At 32.0% G+C, this 16,224-nt stretch overlaps 1 protein-coding gene across 4 annotated transcripts in view; it reads left to right on the top strand.

The window, feature by feature from the left end:
- The first annotated feature begins 9,428 nt into the window (after positions 1–9,428).
- LOC139492181 (adhesion G protein-coupled receptor L2-like) overlaps positions 9,429–16,224 on the top strand; it is a 47,017-nt gene continuing 40,221 nt past the window's right edge. The window contains exons 1-4 of one of the 4 annotated variants that reach the window (XM_071280363.1): positions 9,451–9,549; positions 11,639–11,672; positions 13,484–13,638; positions 14,172–14,343. In XM_071280363.1, coding sequence (XP_071136464.1) covers positions 9,511–9,549; positions 11,639–11,672; positions 13,484–13,638; positions 14,172–14,343 — 400 coding nt within the window. In that variant the 5' untranslated portion in view covers positions 9,451–9,510. Of the gene's footprint in view, positions 9,579–11,638; positions 11,673–13,483; positions 13,639–14,171; positions 14,344–16,224 lie in introns of all 4 variants that reach the window. The other 3 variants (XM_071280371.1, XM_071280377.1, XM_071280381.1) reach the window with 3 other exon arrangements.

Raw genomic sequence — 16,224 nt, 5'->3', positions numbered from 1 at the left:
TTGAAGGCCGTACATTGACCTATAATCATGGTTTACTTTTTTTTTAAATTGTTATTTGGATGGAGAGTTGTCTCATTGGCACTCACACCACATCTTCCTATATCTATATATCTTTTCTATATTCATAAATTTAGATTGTTCAGTTGGAGGACTGGAAAGCAGTTATTTATAAGTTGAAATTTTAAAGATTTATAGATATAAGAAAATGGTGCATGAGTTCGAATGAGACAACTTTCCATCAAAGTAATAATTTGTTTAAAGTAAACCATTATAGATCAAAGTAGGTCCTTAAACACGAAGCCTTGGCTCACAGCGAACACCACGCTATATAGGAACAAGAACATTGCTAGTGTCAAACCATTCAAACAGGAAAACCAACAGTCTAATTTAAAAAAAAAAAAGAAAAAAAAAGGAGATTCAAAAGTACAGGTCAATCATTTTGATACTTAGCTATTTGATTATTTGATTACGGCATTGTTAATTAAACTCTTATTTGATTAGATTTGCTTCCAAAACCAATTGAGAAATTTGAAAGATGTTACCAAAAACAATTTGAATTTACGCAATATGGTCTTAAAACTGCTTATTTACATACAATACTACTAAGAAGTAAAATTAAAAAAAATACTGAACTCCCAGGAAAATTCAAATCAGAAAGTCCCTTATCAAATGGTATAATCAAATGATAAAACACACCAAACGAATGGATAACAACTGTCATATTTCTGACTCGGTACTGGCATATTCAAATTTTGAAAATGGTGGATTGAACCTGGTTTAATAGCACTTCACCTCTCACGTGTATGACAGTCTCATCAAATTCTGTCATACATGTATTTACAACGATGCGTGAACAAAACAGACATAATAGGTAAAACTGTCAAAATATGGGTACAACAGTCTAATATTAATACTAATCGGTACTAATATTGATATAACAAAAACACCGCTATGATATTTTAAAAGTATCGCATTGATATTTTAAAAGTATCGCATTGTTTATTTATGTATATAAGAAAAACACAGCACTTCAAATTTTACACGGACATTAACTTAAGCTTCTAACTAACTTCTGCATGTATATTTAGACTCAATCGTTGTTTATATTTGAACAATAAGTTTTAAAATTAGTATTTTCTTAATTTTTCGTTGCAGAAAACAACAGTTTCCGCATGGAATGTCTGCATATTTACAATTGATATTAGACAATATCGCTATGTCATATAAGAAAAGTTTTTATCGATACGCTTCTTCCATAGACTGGTAACTCATTTAAAAAAAAAATCTTAATTTGTTTTTTATTTCGTAAGCAAAGTTCTAACATACTTTTTTTTTATTCATGCAATTATATACTCATTTTTTAAGTAAAACATCTATATATATACAAATGTTTGCTATTTGGACATATTGACCAAAGACCCACTAAACAGTGTGCATAAAGGAGAACGTTGTCAATGTTTAGGTCTTTTGTATAATATGTTTAATGTTGATTTATCTGAATAAATATTGTTTAAACTAATGTTTAGGTCTGAGCATTCATGATGAAGGTAAATCTAGAAAAACGCTTCGGGCAATCCAATTTATAAAACGTTATTTTCATTCTCATGGTGCTGGTGAACTTGGTATATTGAGTCTTTGATTAACAACCACCTAAGTCGTTCATTGTTGACGATGTAAAGATTGCCGGTTGTAACCATTAGGACATTACTTGAATTGGAGCGACCAGCAAGAGCAAACGGGAGGTTAAGATTTTACATCATTGTGGGTCTCTAATACACTTTTGTGGGAACTATTTTAAAAATGCAATTGGTTTAGTGTAGGTACATGTGATGACAGGTGTTACCTTTCATTTAATCAGGTCTTGTTTACTGTACATACTTTCATTTGAAAATATTGCTAACATTGATATCTTCTAAATCTTAGCAGCGAATATACCTCAAAACTACGTTTCTCATCGTCATTGGAAGTGCTTGTCACAGAATTGAATAGCCTCTGATTAGCAATAATCATAACCGGTATGTTTTATGTAGCAATAATGAAAATATTTTAGCCTTATTATGCTTGAAAAATGGTATGGAATTCCATTACGTACAATTGTGGCGAAATTCCTCCCGGCGGTTTTGAACAGACTGAGGAAAGCAAACAGACTTTCCAAAGAAAGGGATTAATCGATGTTTCAACATAAGGAATCCAGATATATTTTTGTTGTCAATACGCTGTACTCATAACGTGGTTATAAGTTGTACCAGAACTTTTTTTTTCTGTAATGCTGACTTTCTAAGAAATAAATCAATTGTTAGATTGGTTTAAGTGTTTATAGAGATATGTTTAATTGCTATCAGCTTAAATGAGTAATCGTTCAATTTTCATTCTACCGACACAGACCTGTCCACAAAGAATAACCCAAAACCTTCAATTACCAGGCAGTGTATACTAGTAAATGGGTTGCTGTTGGGTGTGAGCCAAGGCTATTATGGTTTACTTTTACAAATTGTGACGTGGATGAAAAGTGTCTCATTGGCACTCATACCACATCTTATAAATATCTAGTACAATGCAAATCCTTCGTACATGTAACCATGTGATTTGTTTTAATTTTGTGGTCCAGTAACTATGAAGAGACAGGTATTAGTAAATTAAATGATAATACTACACATTTAACAATTTGACGTTTACATTCGGAAATTAATCATTGTTGCAAGTTATTATTGGAATTCATCATTTCTTGACATATTGTAACGTACAGGGGGTCCTACACGCCAGATGGTACTTTGTGTACCCGTAGATCCGTACCAGGGTTACTTTCCTGAATTTGTTGTGTATCGTTGGCTAACCCTTACAAATGGTAACGTGTTTCCTGAACTAATTTAACCTTAGATATAAAAGCCTAACAACAAGTAACAAAAGATTACTTCCGGTAAGTATAGACTGCGTGCACAAAGTTGACGGCAACTGTAAAATGCGCCTTTTGAATAGTTTTATACAACCGTGTTTAAAATATTTTTGAATAAGAATAGGAATAAGAATTTTTTTTTATGATAAAATGATGAATGCATGCCATTAAAATCCACATTACTAGTAGGGTAAATTAAAATTTAATCTATAAAGCATGAAACGGGCATATAGAAAACGTCAAAAATACGGTGTTACAGTAACTTGTAACATTAAATAAGCATTAATTAGAGTTTTTGACCTAAAACTTATACAAATTCAACATATTGTCCTGCATTTTCGTATAATAGAATTGTTCGGATTCGGCCTCGGACATCACACGAAATTCATCGCCAAAAAATCAAAAACGATCATGGTAGATAAGTTTGGAATGGTCTTCGTTATGTGTAAGAAGTAGTAATTTGGAAGGACTAATAATCGAAATGGAAGAATCGACAAGAAAAATATGTAATTACAATCTTTTGATTTTCAAAATAACTTGGTATTCAAAATGTGCATAACCAGAGGTTTAAAATAATCTGCAAAATATGAATGATTCGATAGTCCAGACTGAACACCTGAAATTGTTTAATGTCCAGCTAGTATGTTACAATCTTTAGAAATTACGTTTTAACGCTGTTTTCTGAAAAGGGTCCACGACATAATCGCTAATCATTTCCATTTCACTGCTCTTAGCATATATCTATTTATGTTTCCAGAATGTGCATTTGCTGCACTTTTTTGTTCGACAGAAAAAAGAAATATGTTGAACGTAAATATTTAAAGTTATGTGATAAACTAAGTGTCCAGTGTTTTTGTTACGCGCTTGTTTTCTGGAGGAAAATGCCGACGTCGTAAATGGTTTTAGTAATTTGAAGACGCTACGTTTGTGGACTCAGCTTTATGCACGCCGTCATACAAAATGGAATCCTTAACCGAACAATGGAGTACAACACAACTTAATTGGAGCTGTGACTTAACCTTACTTCAAAAGTTGATAAATGACTATAAACCTATTTTTCTTACAGTACCTTAATTCTTTCATTCAAATGTAATATGGAATTATGGTTTCCAGTGCGCCCCTGGTCCTTATTCAGGGCCAAGGTGTCCCTGGTCCAAAGGGACAGTATCACGTTGTCACCTTAATTATATACCACATGACAATATGTCACCACCTTATTCAGATAGTACAATTGGCTCTTGCTTATAAAAGTTTAACCAAAGATCCTTGGTAGGCTACTTCTTAATCAGAAATAGTTATAATTAGCTTTTCTTTAGTCTTCACTCTGGGAGCTCCGACGACCGAACTGATTTACGTTGCGAGAAACTCTACTTATATACTAGAATAAACTCTAACCAAAATGCACATAATCTCTAAACAGAAATAAATATATTCCGTACTACTGTTACGTTTTAATATAACGCCTATAGTAATTTAATATCAATTACTTACTTTTCAACTAGAAAGAAACGGAACCAGTACCAAAACTTCGGAAATCGTTTTCCGTAATACAACCGTAATTAACGTACTTCATTAAGAAACGAAAATGAAAGGATTTAAACATTTGCCGACTTACTAACAGATAAACTTCGAACTTCTTAACATAATTAAGGTAACTGAATAATATTCGTCACAATATATAAAGTAACATCTGCCTTATATCTTGTCTACCGTATTGTGTTCTATTCGATATTTATGGATCAACATTAAAGCGGCATCCGTTTGAGAAAGCATAAACAAAATTAATGATTGCTGTTTAAAATGAAATTATTTATCAAAGGGTTATTGATGGTGAAGATGATGTAATTGCTTCAAATCAGCCATGGGTATGTGTATGGTAACGTTTTGCTGTTCCTGTTTTTCCTTTGTCCTCTTAAAGTTGAAACATTTCAACTTTAAGAGGACAAAGGAAAAAACAGGAACACCGAAGTGCAACAAAAACAAACACCAACAAACATAGAAACGAACTGCCGTATTTCTGACCAAATAAAAACATCAACTTATTCACTGACGGGACGTGGCAGTGTATATATATATCCCTCATCAATGACAACACTAAAGACACAAAGTATGAATCTGATAGTATTCGCAGTTTATGACAGCTTGTATTGCCATGAAATTTATATGTGTACTTTTTAGTACGCTTTTAATTTACTGGTATACACCATTTTCATGAAAACAGTGAAAAAAGCACAGTTTATGCAATTTCATATCAATGTTTCCTTCGTTGAAACATAGTGCGCATACAAGAAACAACAATATAAACATTGTGACGCCCAATTCATAATTATATTGTGCTGTACCTGTGTACTGTAAATTAAAAATGGTTCTGAAATATGACGTCCCACAGGGTTCCGTGCTTGGACCGAGACTCCCATGTTTTCGTACCCGGTTAGTGAAATATGAAAGAAGCATGGCATGACATACCACTGTTATGCGGATGCTACGCAAATAAACCAAGTCATCAAACCGTAAAATTAGATAATTGGGATGACATTACCGAGCGCCTAGAAGCTTGTTTGGAAGATATCAAAACTTGGATGTGTACAAACATGTTGAAGTTTAACCAGGACAACACCGAATTGATTGTTTTTGCTCCAAAACACAAAGTCAAAAGTCTTAGTAAGTTACAACTGAATTTTGATGGAACTATACTAAGTGAATCTACCTGTGTTCGAAATCTTGGAGTTTTTCTCGATCAAACCCTCAGCATGCAGCAACAGACAAATGCAATTACCAAATCCTGTTTCTATCAGATTCGTAACATAGGACGGATTCGTTCATATATAACGGAGGACGCTTGCAAAACTCTTGTATGCACTCTTGTTACGTCGCGACTTGATTACGGTTATGCTTTGATGTATGGTGTGAATGCCTCGAGTCTATTCAAACTTCAACGTGTTCAGAACACAGCTGTAAGACTAGTGACCCGCAAAAAGAAGTTTGAACATATAACTCCAACACTTATGACTCTTCATTGGCTACCATTTAAATTCCGATGCCAGTACAAACTATTGCTTTACGCATTTAAAGCCTTGCATGAACTTGCACCTTCGTATCTTAGTGAACTGATACATTTTTACAAACCAGCACGATCGTTACGATCTGAAAATGCTTCTTTAATTGAGATGCCCTAAAAAAAATGCACGGACCAAAATGTATGGTGAACGAAGGTTCGATGTGGCGGCCGGGACTATGTGGAATCGCCTTCCAACAAAACTTCGAAATGAACAATCGCTAGAACTATTTCAGAAAGGACTAAAGACGCATCTATTCAAAGTTGCATTTGTGAATCGCTCATAGTTAAGACCTGGAAATGTGATTGGTTGTATTTGACTGATGTTGATTTTTAACATTTTGGACATTTACTTATTTTTAAATACAAAATTCAGCAATTTTAGAAATATTTAGTTTTCAAATTTTTACTTATTCATTAACAATTCTTTTAAGTCATTTTTAACCAAGTTGCCGGAGTCTTAACTTTTTACAGTTGATTTGATGTATGCTTTTAAACATATTTTGGTATATTTTTAACTTTGTAATTTCGTGTATGTACGAACTTGTGTACTTTTGTTTTAACATGTAAAGCGTTTAGAGTAATTGTAGTTTTATATAATGCCCTATAAAAATACCTTGTAATAATAATAATAATAATAAAAAGTAAAATAACGGAAATACTGAACCCCGAGGAAAATTCAAAACGGAAAGTTCCGTATCGAATGGCAAATCAAAAGCTCAAACACATCAAACGAATGGATCCTGACTTGGTACACATGTTCCTGGTACCTTTGATTACTATTTACATGTTGAGTTGACTAATATATATTGTTTATTGATGAATCTCTCTGTGTTCTTGCATTTATTTGTACTGTATTCCTGTCTCGCAATGTTTTAGCGGTATCTTTCTGACATTACAATATATGCGGGAGAGTTGGTAAGCCGTAAAACCAGACATAAAAAACATAAAAGCAACGTTTTTGTCTTAAAATTTCCTGTTCCAAGTCAGGAATATGGTAGTTGTTATCAAATAGTCCGTTTTTAAGTATGTTGGCGTTTGTGTTTGTAACAGTTCATTGTTTCTGTTGTTCCGTTGTTTTCCTCTTCACGTCGATGTGTTACCTTCAGATGCTCTAGTTTGTGACTATGATTTGTTTCAGTTAAATCGATTTATTACTATTGGACAGCAATAAACAAGAATGCTTATCTTTATTATTTCGGTTACCATAGTTTAACAAGAATGTGTCCTTAGTACACGGATGTCCAAAACGCTAATATGACATTTGAATTCGAAAAATCATATCATAGGGAGCATGTGTACTAAGTTGCAAGTTGATGGGACTTCAACTTCATTAAAACTACCTTGACCAAAATCTTAAAACTGATGCGGGACAGACGCACGAACGGATGCACAGACCGGAAAACATTATGCCCCCTCTACTATCGTACAATGTAGGTTGGGCATACAAAAAATATTGTTCACGTATGATAAAGATATCGCAATTTAATAAAATCCTTAATCAAATACCCTTAACAGCAAAGAATTAAATCACAAAAATACTGAACTCCGAGGAATATTCAAAACGGAAAGTCCCTTATCAAGTGGCAAAATCAAATAATAAAACACATCAATCGAAGGAACAACAACTGTCATATTCCTGGTTTGGTACAGGCGTTTTCAAATGTAGAAAATGGTGGATTGAACCTTGTTTTATAACGCTAAACCTCCAACGAGTCCAACGAGCATAATAAACAACAGGGAATGTTACTGATTCATATATATGTTAACATAAGTTTTGAATGGTGTCTGGATTTTTCTTTTTTTTAATATCAGATCTTACAAACATCTTGTCAATAAAGCCGCCTTTGGAATAAGTTGTTTCCCTACCGTTCCGTTGGTTAATAAAACACAACGTTCGCTTTTTTGAGTATTTTGTTTTAGCTGCCTTCAAGTTGGAGTATTTTTGTTATACTTTTTTGACAGAATTGGGAGAAAATCAGTCAATTCTTTGCATTGCGTTTTTAAGGAGATAAATTCTGACTTGAAAAAATAATTAGCCTACCGAGTTTAATTGTACTTCTGACTTTATTTCTGATGTGATCTTGTAATTTTCAATTTAATGCAATGCTCTAGATATATATGATTTGTCTGTATCCGGATATTTACGCAGTTAAAGAAAAGTGCAGGAAATATAGAATAGTTCAGATAAAATGTTATGGTATAGGTAATTGTAAAGCTACAATTAAAACTGATATTAAGTGTTTGAATTTCTTATAGGCATGAACCAATAACACTATGTAGCACATCGATTATATTTAACTATTACTCCTTTAACATTTTAGTTATGCTTTCCTTCCATGTTAAATGGAAATTGTTTTTCGATCAATAAATGAATATATGGAATTCATGGGTAGAATATTAATATTTCTGTACAAAATCGATGGTTTTTTTTTTTGGATTTTTTTTTTTATAGATCATTGAGAATTTCGGTCGGAGATTTCGTTATTTTTATAACTTTTTGGGTTATTTCAAGAATTAAATTATTTTATGTAAATCGGATAGCAATTACCGTATATAAAATTTCAAATACCGTTACCTTACAATTACACGTGGTCTTTGAAATATTTGTATATTCACTCGGATACATTTACACATGAACTTTATTAATAAAGTGAAATAGATACATAAAAAAGTAGAGACCCAACGTATAAAAGCTTAAGTGGCGACACTGAAGTGTACCATAGAATAGAAAGGAAAAACCAATAACTTCATCAAAATCACATTTGATCACGGTCTCGTGTAATAGTAACATTAATACTGCACTAGACAATTCCCTTTCTTTTATTTCTTTTTTACTAATTTATATGTTTTCTGATAACTGCCAGTCTGCTGATTTTCCTTGGAGATACCTCTGCAGATGTCAGTATAATGGTAATCTCCTAGTTATACCAGTAAAATTGTTACAGGGGCAAAATTTGAAAAAGTGAAAAAAATAAGGAAGGGACATTTAGCAGGTCTAACATTGCACTAATTCAGATATTGCCCGACTGATGTTGGTAATCAAGTGACCAATATTACTTAGCCTATGATTGGACACTGCTGTGTGATCAATAACAGCACTAATGGGAGGTCCATGAAGTTTCATCAGTAAATTGAACTGAAATCGACAGTATTAATTTGTAACAGAAAGTAAAATTTAGAATCGTTAGAAATTCTAAGACATCACCAAATGTTAACAAAAAAAAAATGATTTAAATGTTTCGAATAAGATTAATGAATTATTTGAAAAAGGGTGCACTTTTCACAATGAAGGATAGTGAAGTTTTCATTTATATTCTTGAATACTCTTATCTCACTTAGTTTCAACAACTGTCCAACTTAAACAGATGCAAAGTCAATTATATTTCGTTTCCTCGAGAAAACAGTTTATCAAGCTATGCATACTTTAAGTTCGAGTGTTTATTGAAACAACAACCTTTACATTTCCGATATATGTACAAATACTCTCATACTTCCGTTTGTTGTATATTACCCTTTAATTGTTGATCAGTCGTAGAAAGGATTGTCTAAAGCCTGCACTATGATTTTTTTGCAAATTCTTTTCTTTTGGATACTGATGGTATGTACTATTAGGTCATTGTATGGTTAGTGTACTTGGTCAGTGTACATTTTGTAGTTTGAAGAAATGTGTAAGAAAATTTGAAATAAGATTATAAATGTGTTCAGAATCAATCTCTGGGCTACAATGCAAAAGTTTAAAATATTTTTTTTCTGGTTCTAAAGATCAAATAACAGACATTGAGTTAACGGTATCTGTTAAACATAGTAATTATATTGATCTCAGTAAATACAACTTCGTTAAGTGAATATGTGTGGTTAATTAAAAGGATGAAATAATTTACATTTATTGTGTACGATAAATTAAATGTCCATCATCTTTTTTTTATTGTAAACTATGAACCAACAATTGGAGAGGCTTTAATGAACAATTTATGTTTCGTGGACGTTCAGCGACATATATATTTCCCTTACAGCAACTAAATATTATAAAACAAAAAGCATTCGGTATTGAAATAGATTGAGAGGAATTTTGATTTGGAAGATGTCATCAAAGAATTTGGTGGTGTCCTTTATAACTTGCTATTTGGTGAAAGCCAAGGTTCTGTGTTGAAGACCGTACTTTGACCTATAAATGTTTACTATTACAAATTGTGACTTAGATGGAGATTTGTCTCATTGGCACTCATATCACATTTTCTGATATCTATTTAACATGTTTTTGAGCGCTCCAGCCCCTTGACCTGGCAAATTGGTGTAATAGTACAGTGAAAGGACAAACTGTAAAAACTAGTTGGAAATGACTTTACTCATCAGATTGGCAAGAAGCACAAACAACAACAAAATATGAAGTCAATCAAATGACGTGAAATAGCGCGATATAAGAGTACTTACAGATACTTATATATAGTTTAATCCAATTAACAACATATCAATACATAAAATTTAGAATGGGTCAAAGAGACAGCAGCCTGTAGAAATAGCAGACCAATGCCACCAATGTGTCTTCAACACAGCGAGTAAATCCCGCACCCGGAGGTGAACTTAAGCTGGCCAATAAACTCAAATGTGTGCTAGCACAGTGAAAAAAAAATCCCAAACATATAAATGAACTAAAATTAAAAACGCACACAAGACAAACAAATACAAGACTGAGAGGCTCCTAACTTAAAACAGACTAAACAAAATGCATGTAGCGACAGGATGTAGAATAATTACTTCATAACAATACATGTCTAGTTATGTTTAAATTGACTTCCCCAAAACGTATCTAAATTTAGTTGTCGTACTTTTATCAGGAAGAGTACAAACTGATTAAACAAACTTATATCTTGCCACATGTGGAGCAGGATCTTCTCACCCTTCCGGAGTTCCTGTGATCAACTCCAGTTGTTGGTGCGGTTTATGTTGATCAGTCTTTAGTTTTTGATGTGTTTTGTGTCTGTTTGTCTTTTTTGCAGCCATGGTGTTGTCAGGTTGTTCTTGACTTATGATATTTAGTCTTTTGTATATTTTGCCTTTCTCTCCAACCTGATCTCAGTTTTTCATAATGCTTAACTTCAATAACTGTATTTTCAGTTTTATATCTTCATACTATTTTTTGTTTATTCTGAAAAAAAATTTAGTGTATATTGTTGATCTCTTATAGTCGTCCATGCTGTTGTTTAAGTATAAATTAATAGACAGTTGTGCTAAATTATTAACGTGTCTTTGTTGTCGCTTTGACGCCTTTTTTTTTAGCGTGGACAAAGTCTTCACCCCGTAACTTTCTTCATCGCAAATAATTCAGCCTTGCCATTTGAATATTTCCTCTTCTTTCAGCATTAAGTCAAGTGCTTTTTTAAAATATTGATAAAAAACAATGCTGGCACAATAATTTTTATTGTTAAGATTAAGGCCTTATCAAACCTATATCTTGTCATTCTCCAAACGAACATTAATCAATTAATATAAGTTTGCTAAATTTACTCTAATTTACCTCATCTTTTGCAACATGTTAATAAGTTTCTAACAGAAAAAAAAACGTGTGCATAATCAAAGTAGCTCGACTCCATCTGAAACCATCCTTTTTTATTTTGTATTAAACCATTATCGAAAGTCTTTCCACTAATATTTGTTTGCTTTCTGCTTAAGATGTACATATTTTGTAGAATTCGACGAAGGTTGAGATGGTTACTCTTCGAGGTAAGTTTAAAATAAGTAGGCACATCGCTGCACATCTTACTATTTTTTTCTTTTTCTCAGTTTCTATAATTAATATAATTTTTCGACTTATTTTTTTATTTTTCACTCGATTATATTCTTTTTTTTTGTAGAGGGTTGAGTTTTTTTTAACCTTTTGATTCTGTTATTGTAATAATAACAATCTGGATCTGACAAAATATTTCAAGAAATGACGATATTTATTTGTTAGTTTTGTACATACATACATTAGACTATTATATGAATGGCACATGGAGTCGATATCGAGACTATATCATCTGGACATATTCTGATCAGCAGATGATGTTTGTTACTAACTCTTCACATATGATAAAGCACCAACAACTTTTATTGGTCTTGCAACAGTGCTAAAATGGTTTACCTTTTAACCTATATTTATTAATGCTTCCCTCCTTCAACCCAAAGAAATAACCAGAGGTTTACCATTCAATTAAATGAATCAGCTAGTATCAAATGTATTTAACATTTAGTGGACCATTTGGGCAATGCATAAATGAAAAGAGAAACAAGAATTGGAATTGCAATAATTTAATATGTATACGTATACATTTTCAAAAATGATAATAATAGAGACATATAATGTGTCTATGATGATAAAGAATGCAAAACATTAAACGATGATAAAATAATACAGAATACAATAGCTTGCCCTAGGAAGGGGTCAACTAAGTCATATAAAGATATAAAAATGATAAATGTAATACATGCTACAAAAGCATACAAACATGACGATGTCAACAAACTTGATAAACTGGCGTTATTACCAAAATACATTTGTAATCGACCAAAAACATTATGAACATCTAACAATATCTAGGGCGTCTTAATCAAAATTGATAGAATTTTTAGATAACTTGTCAAAATGAAGTTTTTATCATGCTTTTTTTCAAAACTGTATTAAAAAGTATAGGTCACCGGTTACAGGTTGTACAAAATTGTAATATTTTTTATAGATAATGCATGGAAAATCCAATTGTGTGTGATAAAAAGAAAACGTACAATTAGAACTTTAAGATAAAATGTGAGAAGATTGCTCTAATAACATGCTTTCAGATAAGAAAAAGAAAAAATGGGGTCACTGAACTTACTTTCTTGCTACATATCAAAAGAGGTAAATTCATAACACTCTCTATTATAAAAATCACTTTATCTGAGTTATCTCCCCTTATCTCCCCTTATTTGGCAAAGTTGAAAAAAACAAACAAGGTGTTTTTGAGAAAATACAACTGTAATTATGATTAAACACACAATTTTCTATATCTATATCCAAAGTCTTTTACATAAATTACATACAACTCCCAAAATTTGCACATTTCATCAAATATCTAGACCAAAGTTATCTGCTTCTCTAAAATCCAAGATGGAGGAAGACTCCCGAGCCATCTTAAGGTGTTGAAAGAGGATGGAGGGTGGAAAAGTTTATAAACTCCAAAAATAAAAATCTGGTTTAAAAGACTATCGATCTGTAGATAAGCAAGAAAGTTAAATTAATGGTTTTCGTCGTTTGCATAAAATAAGGTATTAAAATAACTTGCCTATATACATTCATTTTTACGTTTAACAACTATATGTATTATAACAACTCTTCATTGGTGGATTGTAAAAACCAAATGTTTACTTTTATCCAAAATGCCCTCATTTCCAAATGGCAGTCTTAATTTTCCACCCTTCATAATAAACGACACATTCTACAAAGACTTCATAATAGAGTTATTGTATACTAGAATCGTAAAAACTATGCAAAGCATATTCGTCACGTGTTTGTTTTGTAGAAACTGTACCATGTGGTAAAAACATCACTAATGCTGGTGGCGAACTAATCTTCCCTAATTCATTTGATCCTTGTACGTGGCGGTATATCAGACCTAATGGAGAGAAAATTGTCCTGAGCGTAGTGAACGATTATTTCTGTTGTTATAATATTGTGGTACGTTCAACTTTTAAACCCTTAGAGTAAATATTGCAAGTTTTAAATAAACAAAAAAAACAACAACATAGAAATCAAATCAAAATATTTTTACTCGTAGTCCATTTGATAACTACATGTACAATAAAGTTATAGTTCCAGTCAAAACACTTGAATTTGGCACTGCTTGATATAGAAACATTTCTAAACTCGTCTGTATTTTATTCGTCGGCTACAATAACTTTTTTTGTCGTGGTCTTAGATTTATTGTTATGTTTGTTTAAATATTTTAGTCTGTTGCGTTGTATGTCTGTGATAGATATTTACACAGTTTTGACTGCTGGATCTCAATTACTGTCATATTAACCTATTATTGTCTGTTGGGGTTCCTCATCAAATTTTGAAACTTTGCATTAGAACAAATGGCATACAAGTGGGAGATTAAGATATTTATAAAATCAGATTGAACCTAGCATGGACAATGATGAACATGGTTTAAACCTGAAGCATGTGTCTTTTATTAAATGTATTCCTATTAAACGTTCTTTTTTTAGGTATACAATGATAAAATAGATACTAAATCTATAATTTTCAACGGATCAATGACCGCTGTAAATAACAGTATGCCATCTATAATACAAACCAATGTAAGCAAAGCTATAATTACCTTCAGGCATTATTTATTGAGAGAGAGGAGGGGATTAGTGTTGCGGTATTATAGCACAGGTAAGTGCAAGGATCTATACGTCAATAATAAGGTTATGTATTATGTATATCTTTTATATTCATTTGATAAAATTTACTGTTTGCATAGCATAAATTGTTCTAAATAATAAGGATGTTCTTATCCCAAGCATAAAAACATAGCCGTATTTGACACAACCTTTTTCAACTTTTGATCTTCAGTGCTGTACAACTTTGTACTTTGTTTCACTTTCGATCTTTTATATCTGGGCGTCACTGGTGAGTCTTGTGTGGACGAGGCGCGTTTTTGGCGTATTGAATTGTAAACCTGATGCTTTTGTTATTTATTAATCATGTGTTTCTTTGTCTAATACGTTCTCCTATTTATTTGTATTGTAGTCCTGTAATATTATGTTGTCATTTCAATGTTATATTTAACATCGCCATTAAAGTGCGAGGTTTGGCATGCCACAAAACCAGGTTTAACCCACCATTTTTATCTTTAAACATGTCCTGTACCAAGTCAGAAAAATGGCCATTGTTATATTATAGTTCGTTTTTGTGTGTGTAACATTTTAACGTTGTGTTTCCGTTGTGTCGTTTGTTTTCTCTTACATTTGAGTGTGAATTCATATTACTATAAGACGTGTCACGGTACTTTTCTATCCCAAATTCATGTCTTTGGTTTTGATGTTATATTTGTTATTCTCATCGGATTTTGTCTAATGCTTAGTCCGTTTCTGTTTATGTTACATTTTAATGTTGTGTCGTTGTTCTCCTCTTATATTTAATGCGTTTCCCTCAATTTTAGTTTGTTACCCAAATTTTGTTTTTTGTCCATAGATTTACGAGTTTTGAACAGCGGTATACTACTGTTGCCTTTATTAAGCATTTTATGATATAATACAACCGATATGTTATTGGATATTATTTGTAGCTTCTTGTAATGCTCTATTTCTGGCTGATCACTGCTTCTCCACGTAAGGCAAGATCTGCTCACCCCATCCAGAGCACATTTGAGTTCGTATTTCTTAGTCTTTGGTTTTCTATAGGGCAATTTTCTACTATAATTTGTCTTTTGGTCGTTTTTTTGCTATGGCATTTTCACACTTTATATTGCATTCATATTGAATGGACAATAAATTGTTTATTATTTCTGTTTTCTACCACTTAGGCAATCGAATCAATGTTTATACTAGTAGTATAATTAACTTGTAGTTTTGCTTTGATTTTAAAAAGTGAAAACGCATTGTTTATATCATTTTTCGACAATGTTGTAAATACACATTGTATAAGAAAAAACAGGGTTTTGTCTATTTTCACGTTCTGTCAGAAGAACGGGATAAAATCAAAGTATCAATATTAAAAAGAAAAGAACAATTATTTTGGTGTAATAATTAAAATATTATTGAAATAACTCATATTGGCAAAACTGAAAGATGATACATGTACCAAAGGGATATTTAAAATCAGTAGTCACAAAATTACTGATAACGCCATGGCTAAAATCGAAAACAATGTAAACACTAAAGATAAACCAATCCCCTCCCCCATTTTTTTTTAAACAATCCAATTACCAATAATAACATGCATTTTTATATATATATATATATATATCCGAATGCTTTCAGTAGGCGTCTTTGATAAATGATTGATGTTGACAGAGATCTGCAGGATATTGACGAACGACTTAACTCGTTTCCAGAATATTGACGAAGGAACATGTTTCAACGACCGAACGTAATAGGAGCTGAAGTTGTATTTTTACAAACATACTTACACTTCAAAGATGTACAAATATTTAACGTTTGTTTGGATGTAATCACGTTAGTACATAGAAACGCATAAAATATACCGATTTTAGAAAGGTTTCCATAATAAAAAATGAAAGACGTTTTAAAGTTTCTGAAAAGTAACATCTCT

The sequence above is a fragment of the Mytilus edulis genome, chromosome 1 (genome assembly GCF_963676685.1).
Source record: "Mytilus edulis chromosome 1, xbMytEdul2.2, whole genome shotgun sequence".
In the NCBI taxonomy this organism is placed as follows: Eukaryota; Metazoa; Mollusca; class Bivalvia; order Mytilida; family Mytilidae; genus Mytilus; species Mytilus edulis.
The sequence above is the reverse complement of the archived record's forward strand: the minus strand, read 5'-3'. Positions and strand labels throughout refer to the sequence as shown.